This window comes from Sceloporus undulatus, chromosome 5, assembly GCF_019175285.1.
Source record: "Sceloporus undulatus isolate JIND9_A2432 ecotype Alabama chromosome 5, SceUnd_v1.1, whole genome shotgun sequence".
In the NCBI taxonomy this organism is placed as follows: Eukaryota; Metazoa; Chordata; class Lepidosauria; order Squamata; family Phrynosomatidae; genus Sceloporus; species Sceloporus undulatus.
The window spans coordinates 88,752,881-88,766,500 of NC_056526.1; the positions used below are offsets into that span (position 1 = coordinate 88,752,881).

The 13,620-nt window shown below is 39.6% G+C and overlaps 1 protein-coding gene across 2 annotated transcripts; it reads right to left on the reverse strand.

Annotated features, from left to right (window-relative positions):
- Window positions 1-930: 930 nt before the first annotated feature.
- On the reverse strand, window positions 931-13,080 carry LOC121930995 (dystroglycan-like). 2 transcript variants are annotated; one of them, XM_042468089.1, is made up of 6 exons: window positions 12,326-13,080; window positions 11,835-12,006; window positions 10,259-10,494; window positions 6,450-8,548; window positions 4,385-4,480; window positions 931-3,101 (listed from the first exon to the last, which is right to left on the reverse strand). In XM_042468089.1, exons 2-6 carry the CDS (start codon window positions 11,949-11,951, stop codon window positions 1,936-1,938), a joined length of 3,714 nt encoding a protein of 1,237 aa, XP_042324023.1. In that variant the 5' UTR covers window positions 11,952-12,006; window positions 12,326-13,080; the 3' UTR covers window positions 931-1,935. The 2 variants fall into 2 exon arrangements, with proteins under 2 accessions (XP_042324023.1, XP_042324022.1); XM_042468088.1 differs by having other exon boundaries at window positions 11,835-12,172.
- Window positions 13,081-13,620: the final 540 nt, after the last annotated feature.

The window sequence follows — 13,620 nt, forward strand, 5'->3', positions numbered from 1 at the left end:
ATGCCAAAGGAGTGCCATGATGGTCGGGCATGCGGCGTGACATCAGGGAAGAGTAGGGGTGTGTGGTGTGCAGTCGCCACACCTCTACCACAATGCTGGCGTTTCTTGCCAGTCTATTTTGCCCCTTAATTTCTAAATAGGTATTCTTAAGTGTTTAATAATAAAATATATTTTTCTCAGAAAAGAAGTAAAAATTTTAATCAACCATTGCAGGCTAGAAAGAGTGAAATACCTTAGTTTAGAGAGACAAATTCTTTCATTCACATTTGTGGTTAATAATGTATACTAATAGAAGAAGCTTTTATGTTTTTATTCTTGTAGTTTTATTGTGTTTCATAACTTAACTTGTTTTATCATGCCATAAAGTAAGCATTGAGAGAATAGGGAGTTAAAGAAATAAATTTTGGGGACATTCACTAACTGTTTAAATAGGCATTTGTATGCCTATATGAGACATACATTTTCACCTGCCTGTTTCTCATACCATTCCTGTCCTCACTACTTTAAAATGTTTCAAAAATATGTGTATTACACTTCTAATACATAATTTACTAGGAAATTCAGTTGACAATTGTTCCAGCTCTTAAACAATCTGTAGAAAGTAGTATGTTTAAAGTCTTCTGAATATTAACAATGGTGATATTCATGAAACTTCTAAAATTATATTTCCTGAATTCATACTCCCATTTATTTTGGACCTGTGGCAGTTCTAGCATTAGCAAAGGCCAAAGATGGTCAAAATACAGGCTGGCCTGCTGTGGTTGTAATAGCAATTTGATCTGCAGATACCAGTAGTTTTAAGGCTTCCATATCCTGAAGATAAAGATTGTCGCTAGCTAAGTTACACAGATTGTTTGCAGTATAGGAACACAAGCCAATAGAAAGCTGGCATCCTAAATGATTTCCACAAAACAAGAAGTCTGGAGTTGGCAAACTGCCCTTAAAAGGAAAGTTACTGGTTAGAAACTTTTTCTGAATGCGTGCAAGTCAGAGGAAGCAATTCATTACAGTAGAAAGCCTTGTAGTGTTACACTTTATATTTTCAAAGGTGGTTCTTAGGAAATTGGCTGTGGTTCTCGCACACACGTACCCCCGTGCTTTGAACAACATGGAGAGATCACAGTTAAGAAGCAGCTAAAATGGAGAAGCTGGATCAGAGAATGCAATATGAATACAGTTGTCTTGTGACATATTTTTTACATTCTTGAATTAACAGATTAGCATGAGATGAAGTGATGGTGCAGGAGCAACCACACCACACTCGTAACATGGGATTTAAAAGGATCTGCTGACTGTAGTTAATAAAGGTTGGGTATTCTGCCAATAACTTTCAACAGAACCTGTTGGGAACATAATATTAATCAAAACATCTGAAACACATTTTAGAATCATGATTTATTGTCCCAAAACTTATGTGACGACAGGGGTGGAAATCATGGTGTATGTCATTATCCTTACCTTTAATACAGCTGGAGTTTTTCAGTGCACATGGCAAATGTATGCATGTATGACAAACAATGCTTCATGGAGTAGAATTTTTTAAATCTGAAACTGTTTTACTTGACATCTGATGAACTATGCTGCTGTGCATTACGTCATCATGAATAATTACAATTTGCTCTTGGTATCTGCAGAGGAGTTGGTTCCAGGAACCCCCATGGATACCAAAATCCGTGGATGATCAAGTCCCATTATATACAGTGGTATCTCTTGTATAAAATGGCAAAATGAAGATTTGCTTTCTGGATTTTTTTTGGGGGGTGGGGAGTTATTTTCAAACCATGGATGGTTAAATCCATGGATGTAGAATGTGTCGATACAGAGGGGTAACATTACTGGGGTATCCATATTCATCATTATGATTGTTAACTTTTTTTGAAAGTACCTCTTGTGTCAAAGTAAAGATGAAACCAAAATATACATCTTCCTGATTTCTCAGTATAATCTAGCTTTGGGATAATATTTTCTGTGACTATGGTCATGATGATTCTGGCTAGGTCCTTCCGTTACATAAGATGGGGGAAGTCTATATTTTGGAGGTGGAGGTAAACCTGAGGCAGCAAGAGTTGTGTTTGCTCTGCAGACATGCTGTTGGGAAGGCGCTGGCACAGATAACCACAGCTTAGCTGATGGTGTAACCTCTTGTTCAAGCACAGGTGACTTTCGAGATCTCAGCATATCCATTTCCAAATCAATGTAGGTAAAGAAGGGCCTTTCATTAACCGATGATGATTGTGATCCGACAACAGTTCTCTTCTGATACTTACAGAAGTGGAGGGTAACTATCAGAATCACAATAACTGTAGTAGATATGCCAATGAGTAAAACAGAGAAGACATTTCCTATCCAGGAACAGTCATCCTTAAACATAGTTAAGGTCCTATTGGACATTAGAGATTCGTTCAGTAGCTTTGCTGGAGATAAGCAGATTCCTCTGTATTTGACATCTTCAATTTGATAAATTTTGTAGTCTGGCAGCATTGCCTCAACAAAATTTGAATTAACATTTCTACTGGGTGCTCCCAGTTTGGTTAGAACATCCTGGATTTCATCTCTTGCACATCCAGTGGTCATTGTGCAAAAAGACTTACTGTACCAGGTGATCGCAGTGGACCCTGGTTTGAGGTGCAGAAGCACCATGTTTCCAGGATTCCCAACAATCAAATAATTGGAAAGTTTCTCAAAAAACAAATTCACCTTTTCTCTGTTTCTCAGGAATGAATGGTAGCTGTTTTTTGTTCTCAAAGTATAACTATGACATGGGTTCGTGGGGGGCCTAAGCATTTCTATTATGAGAGTATCTGAAGTCCTGAGTCCCCCTGAATCGGTGGCAAAGAGTAAAAATTCCTGAGGCGAATACTGAAAGTCATTTTCAAGCGGATAGCCATACATAGTTTGACAACTTGAATTAAACTGCAGCCAGCTTTCCCGACCTGTTGGGGAACCATCAGCTGGTTTTAGTCCAAGGGTGAGCTGGGTTGTATTTCCATCCTCCTGATCATAAAACGTATTGTGTGGTACTGAAAAACTGAACTTGTATCCAATTGTTGCAGTTATCCATTTAATGGCATTCACAATTCTTGGGGAGTTGTTTGTTTGACCTATATATTAGCAAGGGAGAAACGTAAAAAAACGAAGCTTTCAATAGTCTGATATGTTGACTCCATTTACCTTACCATTATTTTTCTGACCTGAGTGTCCCTTCCTCATATTGAGTGCAGCATCAAGCATTCAGACAACTGGCTCCTTTCCATAGACTATGACCTCATCTCCACTGCAGAAATAATGTAGTTTGACATCACTTTTTAAACTGCCATGGCTTAATACTATGGAATTCTGGGATTTGTAGTCTTGTGAAATATTTAGCCTCTATCAGAGTTCTGGTGCCACAGCAAACTACAAACATTAGGCACGTTACAGACTGCCCAGAAGGGGCAGTCTCGCGCCACTGCTGGTTGCTCCGCGAGGGAGCCGCAGCAGCCAAACCGCGCGCCTCCCTCATGGAGCAAAAAGAAGCCCCAAAATGGCACTTCTTTCCGCGGCGTGGATATGACATGGCGAGGCGCCAATGGCGCACTTGCAGCGTTATATGCGCTGCGCAACGTGTGGATGCAGCATGTCCGCTACGTAAAGATGGTGGCCCCCGTGTGGAATGGGTGCCGCCATTTTGTACGGACTCGGTCCGTATTAGGGTTAAGGTTCAAAAGCCCCTTTCTAACCCTAATACGGACCCAGTCCATACTATAAGCCCTTTGTAACGGGCCATTGACCCATGGCGGTTAAAGCGGTGTCAAACTGCATTATTTCTGCAGTGCAGATCAGACTTGTGTCATACCTCAATCTCCATAGTTGCAATTAAGACATTTGAAGGAACAACTAATTAGGAGGGAGATGGTGAAAATCCTGCTGCTCTCTTTTGAGGGAAGAGTTCCTGCTAAAATCTGACTCCATTCCAATAGCCAACTGGCTGTTCAGGACATGAGCGATAGTGATTTGAGGTTCTGAGGTGATAAGACACAAGTGTTATCAGAATACATGTTGCACTTAAGATATCTTTGACGGGAAATTGTCCATCCTTTTGTGTGCAAACCTTTCCCTCCTGCTCAGAAAACACATTCTACTGTTGTACAATTTCATCATTCCAGCCCTTACCCAAATATGACACATTCTCTGGCAAGAAAAATGTGGAGTGTATTAAAATTACCTGTTCTGCTTGATAAAATTATGAGAAAACATGAGTTATTAAAAATAAAGTGTAAATAATAAAAGAAGTCACTCACTCTCTAGAACAATGGCAAAGATGAATATTATGAATATTTGGTAATATCTGACATGGAGGGGGGGATGTTTAGCACTATATTAGAAAGTTTAAATGATGTCTTACCTATTGGCATGATCTGTGATACAGAAAATAAAGGTGTCCATGTTGCTCCTATACCTTGTGGAGATCGTTCTGAAGTAAGCATTGAGGTGACTGTATCTGTTTAAAAGGATGAAATGGTATGATTACTGTGCTGATTTTAAACAAATTAATTACCAAAAAAATGGATCTGTACAGAAGATGAAGCATAATTAGATACTGGTGTTGAACTGTGAGAACATAGCTTGCCTCAATGTATATTCATTTCTAAGAGGAATGTTGCCATGGTGGCCCTGTCACAACTAGTCACAACACCCAAGGCAATATCTTAGTCTACACCTAGTCTGGCACCACACAAGTTGAAGTCAGCTATGAAATAGCACACAACATTTAAAGTAAACAACAGGACATAGCCCTATCGGAAGAAACTGTTTAAATCTGAAGTGATTTAGGAATGTCTGTTATTCTGTGTACAGTGGTGCCTCGGGTTACGAAAATAATTCGTTCCGCGGCCGCTTTCGTAACCCGAAAAGCCTTCGTAAGCCGAATTGCCATAGGCGCTAATGGGGAAAAGCCGCGTTTCATGCGAAAAAGCCGAAAAAAGCACCAAAAATTTTCTTCGTAACCCGAAAAAACATTCGTAACCCGGAACAATGATTTCCAATGGGATTTTTTCGTATCCCGAAAATTTCGTAACCTGGGTATTTCGTATCCCGAGGTACCACTGTACTTGAAAGGCACTATGAAGATACTGTTGCTTGCAAAATCTGGCTGCTTGGAGAAGCTGTTTATTGCTGTACAATGAATAGGTCTAAAGCTGTCCAGTAGCTGGTCAAGTGTATATCCCTTTTTATCCTGTACTCACTTAGGATTTAGAGAGCAGTCATTTCTACACTATGGGGCTATACAGATGGGCGGCATGCAGCCACACCTTTTTACCCCAGATCAGTACCCCAGATCAGTGCGCAGTGTCACTGATCCGCTCCCTGGAGGGAGCAAAAAGAAGTCACCTCAAGCGGCTCCCTGGATGGGGTATCATAAGCACCACAGTGTGGCATGACATCCCTTCTCTGTTGTGCTGTTTGGATGCTGCAGCAGAGGTGCGTGATTACAGGCAGTAACTGGTTGTGTGCTTGTGCACCAATGCATATGCATGGTGGGAAGGCAACAAAAAAATTACTCAGCAGTGCAGCTTGATGCCATGCTGTATGGTCAGGCCATGAGCATTCGGGCTGCCTTGGGAGTGGGTAGTGCAGATAGCAGGGGTTTGACCTGCTTTCAGAAAATGCAGGTTCAGTCATTTTTTCCTGCCCATCTGTTCTGTCTCAAAGATGAAAGGTTAGAACAATGACTGCTAGCCAAGACAGCACAGAGGTATGTGTGGTTTCAGAGATACAGTCAGCCCTTCTTATACATGGATTTTTTATGCACGGATTCAAGCATCCATGGTTTGAAAATATTAAAAAAAAACCTATAAATTTCAAATATCAAACCTTGATTTCCCATTTTTTGTATAAGAGACACCATTTTGCTATGTCATTATATCTAATGGGACTTGAGTATACACAGATATTGTTATACACGGGGGATCTTGGAACCAAACCCCAGCCTATAATAAGGGTTTACTGTGCTATACCTGAATAGCAATCATGAGGACAAAGAGAGACAAATTGTGGTTTCCTATCTAGTTTATGGCCCACCCAGCTTCTGGCTAGCTATTGTTGGAAACAGAATGGTGGATTGGAATGACCCTAACTAATCATGGTTGCTCTTATAATTTTTAAAATTACATTTCTATACTATCCAACAGCTGGACTTCTCTGACAATTACTTGTTTTTGTTGTTTGAAGTTTTTAAAAATAGGGAAGAATTCTAAAATTATCATTTATTCTGCTATAATTAATAATCCTTAAAGTATGTTAGCAGTGGATGAGGATACAGTTGTCATCAGAACATGAAAAGGCTATTTTGGAAGTTGCATACCAAAACATTAGCTTTCCCAACCTCTGCTTGTCCCATATGAAATCTATGTGAATGGTTCATGTTAGATCAAAAATAAACACTCTATCATTATTAGCATATAGCTTACCTTGTGCCCCTTGGTACAATGTGGAAATATAGAATCCAGTCTGTGCATGTATTTCTTTATTGGAGAGAACAGTTGATTCTTCGACTGGTTTTGTGAGAGATTCCCTGGTCATTTGGACATTTCCTTTGGTTCCAAATGAGCTCTCCAAGCATAAAGTACTCATGTCCAGTTGTAAAGTCTCAGGATGCACCACAAGAGTTCTAACAACACTGCCATTATAAAAGCCATATTCATTCACAGATAAATCTAAGATGGGAGTGCTAGCAAATTCTGTAGGCCAGGCAAGCACTGATGTTTTGTAAGAGTGCCACTCAGATATCTGCTTCATTCCCCAAAATGCCTCTTCTTTCCCTAGGAATTTGCTGCTTAGATGAGTACTATTGGATCCTGTAACATAAAAGAAATGTGGTTGTTGTTTCTGCAGAGGAGTGTCCATGTGAACTGAAGTAATAGCTGACATTTTGTATTTTGCAATTAACTGTGTCTTTGTTTGTGAAGCCATCATAAAGGACTCTGGTGCATGTTCATAGATCCCAGTTACCTCTGTTCTACCTTGTCTGCCATTAGACAATAACGCTTCTGTTGGGAATATGTTACTGAGTCCAAATGATACTGTCAGTTCCATCGGTGGTGCTAATGTCAGGGAAGTAAACATTGCCAGGAGGCTACTTGTTCTAGACAATAATCCAAATTCTAGGAAATTGGCAAACTGTGAGGTGTTGAATTCCTGGGAACTATACATTGCCAGGGTTTGAATCTTGCCACTGTAATACACCTGAGCAGTTGGGCTTGGGTCAAGCTTGAGTGCAGAAGCAGTGCTTACCACTGTAGTTTCAAACACTGATGTAATACCAAACAAGCTGAAGCCCGTATTCCAGCTGGGTACTTCAGTCTGCATTGTAATAAGCGGAGAAGACAAAAATGACACTCTGGCATATTTGTAGTTGGTAAGCAAACCTTGATTATCATAGCTACCATCTGATAAGAACAAAGACATGACAGTACTGGGACATGGAAATCCAGATGATGCTCTCAGATCTACCAATGATGGTACGGAAGGCAGAGGAAACTTTACTTTAAATACTGTATCTTCAGACAGAAAATGAGATGTTGTTTGTTGTCTGTACAGATCCCTATAATCTAGATCTGTTGTTTCTCTTGAGATATGTTCTAGAGACAATCCTTTGCCAGAAGGAGTTACTTGTGTTGAAATACTAGCGTCCAGTATGCTATGTAGAGAGCTTGACAGCTGGGTTTTAGTGAATGGCACAGAAAAGATTAAATCACATTGGGTAGAATTACAGTTTGGTTCAGACTTCATTAATGTAGAGTACATATCTTGTGGCACCTGAGTTTGCAGTAGTTCTGATATTGGAGGTGTTTTATAAACCACCTTAAATTCTATTGAGGTTGACATCAAGGAAGGTAAAAGTTCGGAAGGGACATCCTGAAAAATGGGAGATGCTGGTGTTTTTGGTAATACTTGCACATTTGTGGTTTGTAAATCCTTTTGGTTTATTACAGAGTGTAAAAATGTGTCTGTCTTTGTGGGGATAGCTTCTTCATACAAAAGAGATAAACTCTTAACTGGTCTTACAGACTGTGGCAGAGTAGCTGATAAAGGTGTGAAGGCCTCAACTGTGGTTGGTCTCAGTGCAGGTCTAGGGGTGGCCATTAAGTGTCTCCTGTGCTGCTTTTCTGAATGCTTTTTCTCATGACCTTCTTTCTTAAGTACCCTCCAACCAGAAATTTCATATCCCAGCAATTGTGAGAGGCTGTTTGACTCTACATTATGTTGGAGAACTTGTACTAATTCATACAGCATAGCAAACACTCCAAATCCAACTGGCCAGTAGAGTCCCACATAATATTGTCTCGTAGTGTTGACATATCTAATGTCTTCAGCTAATACTGTTAAATTTCTAAAGTGGTTGCTGAAGGGGGTCAGAGTCAGTGTGGAAGGATCCAAACGGAGATATTCTGCCATAGTGCAAATGAGATATAATCGCTCCTGAGCTTCTAAAGAGCCAGGTGCATGGATTATAATTTCAGCAAAGGTGACAGAAATGTCCCTAACACACAGTGCTCCAGAACAGACACTGAAATTCCAAAACATATACTATTAAAACAAGTTGGCATTTAATAAAATACATTCTAGACCAATATTATCCATATTTATTCACAAGTAAGTTACATTTAATCCAAGTATGCATATTTAGAACTACAAACATATAAGTAGGGTTTATGTCTCACAAATTTTATTTTATTTCCCATTATTTAAATGATAGCTGTTATTGGCTCTATATATATATATATATACAGTATATATATATATATATTTAAAAATGTCAACTTTTTTGCTTGAAGAAAAAGTCATGTCAAAACATGCCACATACTTGTAGTATAGATGATGAACGCTTCACTGTGCACCATTTTGATCTTTTCTCTTGGCTTATCCATATTTGGTGCTTCCCTGCTTTCTGTTATTGTTTTAACAAAATATTGGCTTGGACCTATCAGAAACTTGTACACTATAATTTCTACATATGACCAGTAAATCACTGACCATTGGCTTTCTTGGCTAGGGCTGCTGAGAGCTGCAGTCCAGCAATATCTCTGTGACCACAGATTGCCCACTGTTGCTTTAAAACACATGTCTGACTGCCCAAATAGTTCTTTTTCACATATACAGCCACACCTTCCTGGGACTACAGTTATCTGCATATCATCATCTTTAATTCTTAGAGCCGACCTGGTGTTGTGGTTTGAGTGTTGGACTAGGACTCTGGGAGACCAAGGTTTGAACCACACACATCCCCAACTCAGCCATGGAAAACCACTGGATGACCTTGAGCAAGTAACACACTCTCTCAGCCTCACAGGAAGGCAATAGCAAATATCTGAATAAATATTGCCAAGAAAACTCTGTGACAAGACTGTCTTGAAAACGCATAGCAGCAGCAGCAACAAATAACCTCAATGTATGAACACTGGAATCATCCTAGTTGCAAAGGCAAGAAATATAGTAAAGAATTGGCTTATGTAAGCCAATTGTTTACTATATTTCTTGCCTTTGCAACTAGGATGATTCCAGGAACATAATTGAACTCAACAGCATTCTTGCATCTGTCTGACCTCTCAGCCCAAAAGATTACTTGCTTTGTATCCAGCAGAACACACTGAATAATAGAGTGGGTTGTTCTGTTTACAGAAGGGGCTACAAGGAGGAATATCTTGCAGCACACTTGGCTACCTACCATGTTATTCCAGAGGACCCATCAGCTCTTTGGAGCAGACTGGGAGGGCTCAAAGGTGAAAAGGAAGCCAGCAAAGATACAAGAGTGCCCCTTTCAATGAATGCAGTCCATCATCTGGAGCCCTGTAGCTTGCCTTTTGAGGCCATCTTTAGTCCAAGATATTTTCCATATACAGTCGCCCCTTATAACTCCGACTCCGCCCCTCCCCACGAATTCCAAATCTTGTGAATATTCAAGCCCTATAGGCTTGAATGGGGTGCATGCATGTGGGGTGCATGCCATGGATGCACACTCCATTAAGATTAATGGCAGTTACCCCTCTACAGATTTTCAAGTCCGTGGATTTCAAGTCCACAGACTTGGAGGTGCGACTATATTTCAGAAGGAACTATAACCAACATCCATTTGATAGTTCCTAGCAGAATAGACGTATCGGATGAACTGCTGAATGCCAAATCAACACTTATATGAATCCATTTTAGTCAGTTGGGACTAGCAACTGGACTAAATAATTGTCTCCTTCATTTGTTTCTGCAAGACAATGCACCTTACCTGTTATGCTTTTGGTTTGGGTCTGCTGTTTTGTCATGGGCAAGAATGCTGTCTTGAACATGAAGTGCAAATTTTGTGCTAGCTGTTGGTGTTTTCTGGATACATGTATCACCATATGCAAATATAGCAAGAGGATATTCTCCACTCTCCTCCAGCAGTGGCAGCCCTTGAAGTGTCTTAGTCTTAGGGTTATATTCCAACCATTTTGGCAAAGTTGAACCATTAGCCAGAGTAACCTGTTTAATTAAAGAAGAATAGGTGAGAATGTATTTCTCTGTGCATCATATTAGATACAATGTGGTTGTCCGTTCCAAAAACATACCTTGTGAAAAACATTACATGTATTTTGATTTGTCTTTCTTTCTTTCTTTCTTTCTTTCTTTCTTTCTTTCTCTTTCTCACTCTTTCTCCCTTTCTTTTAGTGTAAAAGCTTGGTGAGTGAGAATTTTCATTAAAAAGGAGAAAGGGAAAAATGTTGCCTAAACACATGGTTGAACTCTTTGAGATATAATGGGAGCCTATAAGAGCCAGTGTGATGTAGTGGTTTGAGTGTTGGACTATGACTCTGGAGACCAGGGTTCAGTTCTTTGCTTGACAATGGATACCCACTAGGTAACTTTTGGTGAGTCACACATTCTCAGCCCTAGAAAACCCTGTGATGGGTTTGCCTTAGGTCACCATAAGTCAGAAACAACTTGAAGGCACACAAAAACAACATAATTGTAAGTGTGCCGTCTGAAAGTGCCAATTCACTTATCAATACAGGAAAAAGATGGAGCTACCAGGGAGGGGATGAGGACATTGCTCTCCCAAATAAGAATTCTGCCCTAATAAAATTTCTGTCAGTCTCCAAATTTCTAGTGCTTCAAGTAATAATAATAACATTTAGTTTTATTGTGAGTCATTGACAACTCTTGCCAGAATTGCCAGAACTCTTATGTTTGCTGTATTTGCATTCCCATGGTAATTTTACTTGTTCCTACATTCTATTTCTAAATTTCAAATTAAGTGTTAAGTTACTACAATGTTAGAAATTTGGGAAGAAAAAATATCTTGGGGCAGAATTCTTATTTTGAAGGGCAAGGTCTTTATTTTGCGCTTGCGCGCGCGCACACACACACACACACAGTGACTGCACTCTGGATAGATTCTCTGCAAAGCTCAAAAGTTTGTTCTTGAAATATTTAAGGCCACTTTCTCAGACTTAAGAAAGAATATGTCTAACTGAAGGTAATGGGACTTGCTTCCAAGTGAATACAACAAAGGACTGTGCTATTTAATTGCAGAAAAGCAGGGCAATTTAATAGCATTTGTCGTGCTGTAAGAACTACAACGATGTTATCGGCCCAAGTGGAACAGTCATTTACTGATTTAGAACAATAGCCATTCAGTTTGTAGAAGTAGCAAGTTGGCTAGCAATACAGGTGTCACAGCATGGCATGAAATACAGGAAGGAAATATTGCCCACCCGCATTATATAGCATCCTAGCCCCGTGGATTCCCAAGAACAATTTTTAAAAAGAGAACAAAACAACTTCAATAGTGTGGCTACCTGGTAACATTCTTGCCAGCATACCTCATAGTGGGTTATTTTCCCTTGAAAGGCAAATGGTGATATGGGATAAGAGAATATCCTTCCTATGACTGCTGTTGCATCTTGGACTCCTTGAAGTATCTGTATTTCTTCACACATATTCTGTGACTCCTTGGCAATAACAGTAGACCTGATTGTGGCGAGAGACAGCAGGCTGAAGAGCAAGATTAAAGCTGTCAAAATTTGTCTCTCCAGCAGAAACGGTGCAAAGCCAAGACAGGTACCATAGACACCAGGCTGGCTGGCTGGCACATCCATTCTCACGTAGTTGATTGGTATAACAGCAGAGAAGATGGACAGGGAAATATCATAGCACAAAACTGTAGAAATATAAAGCATATTTAAAATTAACAGGACAATAAACTTTTAAAACATGTTCAAGACTTTGAGCAGCCATGAATTTAATATTACGAAAGCAGTAGGGCTCTTTTGCAAAATTAGAGGCTTTTAAAAAAAATAAGCCAGACACTTACTGTTCAATTCAGATAAGGTTTCTTTTATTGTAAACCATCCTATAACGTAACCTGCTTCCTTTAGAGATTATGACTGTGTTTCCTCTGTTCTATCTTCCTTGCCCTGATCAAGAAGGCAATACTATATGAAATGAAATGCTATACTAGGGCTCCCTGAGGGGGGTCTTCAACTCACAGCTTAATAAAGGAAATGTGAAGTCTGTTCAGCTTTACTAGTCACTGCTGGGGATTTTTGTTAGTCACTTACAGATAGGAGTCTAGAGATATAAACTCAGTTAAACTTTTTGATTTTTAAATTGCCCAACCAGTCACGCTGACTGAAGAAGAAGGAGCAATCCATGATTTCTTTTCAGGTCTAAATATAACAGCAGGACACACATGCCCTTTGAATGTTGGGGAGGAAAAGACATTAATATGTCTACCTATTTCTTCCTTTAAATGAGAAAGGCTGGAACAGGGAACGGATCGTTTTTTCACTTCTGCTACAAAACATTGCAATGAATAATTATGAGCTGCCAAATCTCCTGTTCCCTCCAAATATACCAAAAAAGACTTTTGTGTCACTGTCCATACTAATGCAAAGGATGTGGGTGGGTTTGTGGTAAACATACAAAAAAAGGCCCAGTGTCTTCATATCACTTTCACAATTTAAGCCAAATATTTGTACTACGCTGTACTGTTTTGAACTCTGTTATTTTTTAAAACCTCTCTCACCTACAAGCATTAAAATGACAGACTAATAGGAGGGTCCTAATAGCTGTTAAAAGAAAACAGTACTACGCTGTACTATTTTGTACTCTGTTATCAGCCCATGCCGTCCAAAACATAAGACAAACTTTTGTAACATCTCTGTGTGCTTTGTACCACAAACTCCATGGACTTTGCTTCCACCCAAGCATGACAATTACATAACCATACGGGATCCTTGTGAACATTAAACAACCTCTTTTTTTGCTTTTGTCCCATCACCTTCCAAATCTATGCCAAACTTTGGTTTCAGTTTTGTGTCACAAACTCCAAGCATTTGTCTCACATCCCAAGAGAAAGAAACGAATGGCAAAAGTTTTGATAAAAAGAGGCAGCGGAGTCTTGGTAACCCTAAACAATCTCACATTGTTGTCGCCCTTCAAAAGATATGCTAAACCCTTTTCTTTTTTCCTTTTTTTTTGGGGGAGGGGGCAGTTTTGTGTCACAAATTCTAGGTGTCTTCTCTGGTTGACAGACTGAAAACTGGAGAGGGCTCCAGTACCTTTCATGGTTATATAGAAAAGAGAATTTTAGCAGGTATCGCTTAC

What these genes read in the sequence shown, in the direction of transcription:
- LOC121930995 (XM_042468088.1), bottom strand. Translation starts at nt 12,110, where the DNA reads ATGGATGTGCCAGCCAGCCAGCCTGGTGTCTATGGTACCTGTCTTGGC. An exon ending in ATTGTACCAAGGGGCACAAG is followed by an intron (nt 4,481 to 6,449) that starts GTAAGCTATATG and finishes CCTTTTAAACAG; the next exon opens with ATACAGTCACCTCAATGCTT. An exon ending in ATCACAGATCATGCCAATAG is followed by an intron (nt 3,102 to 4,384) that starts GTAAGACATCAT and finishes GCTAATATATAG; the next exon opens with GTCAAACAAACAACTCCCCA.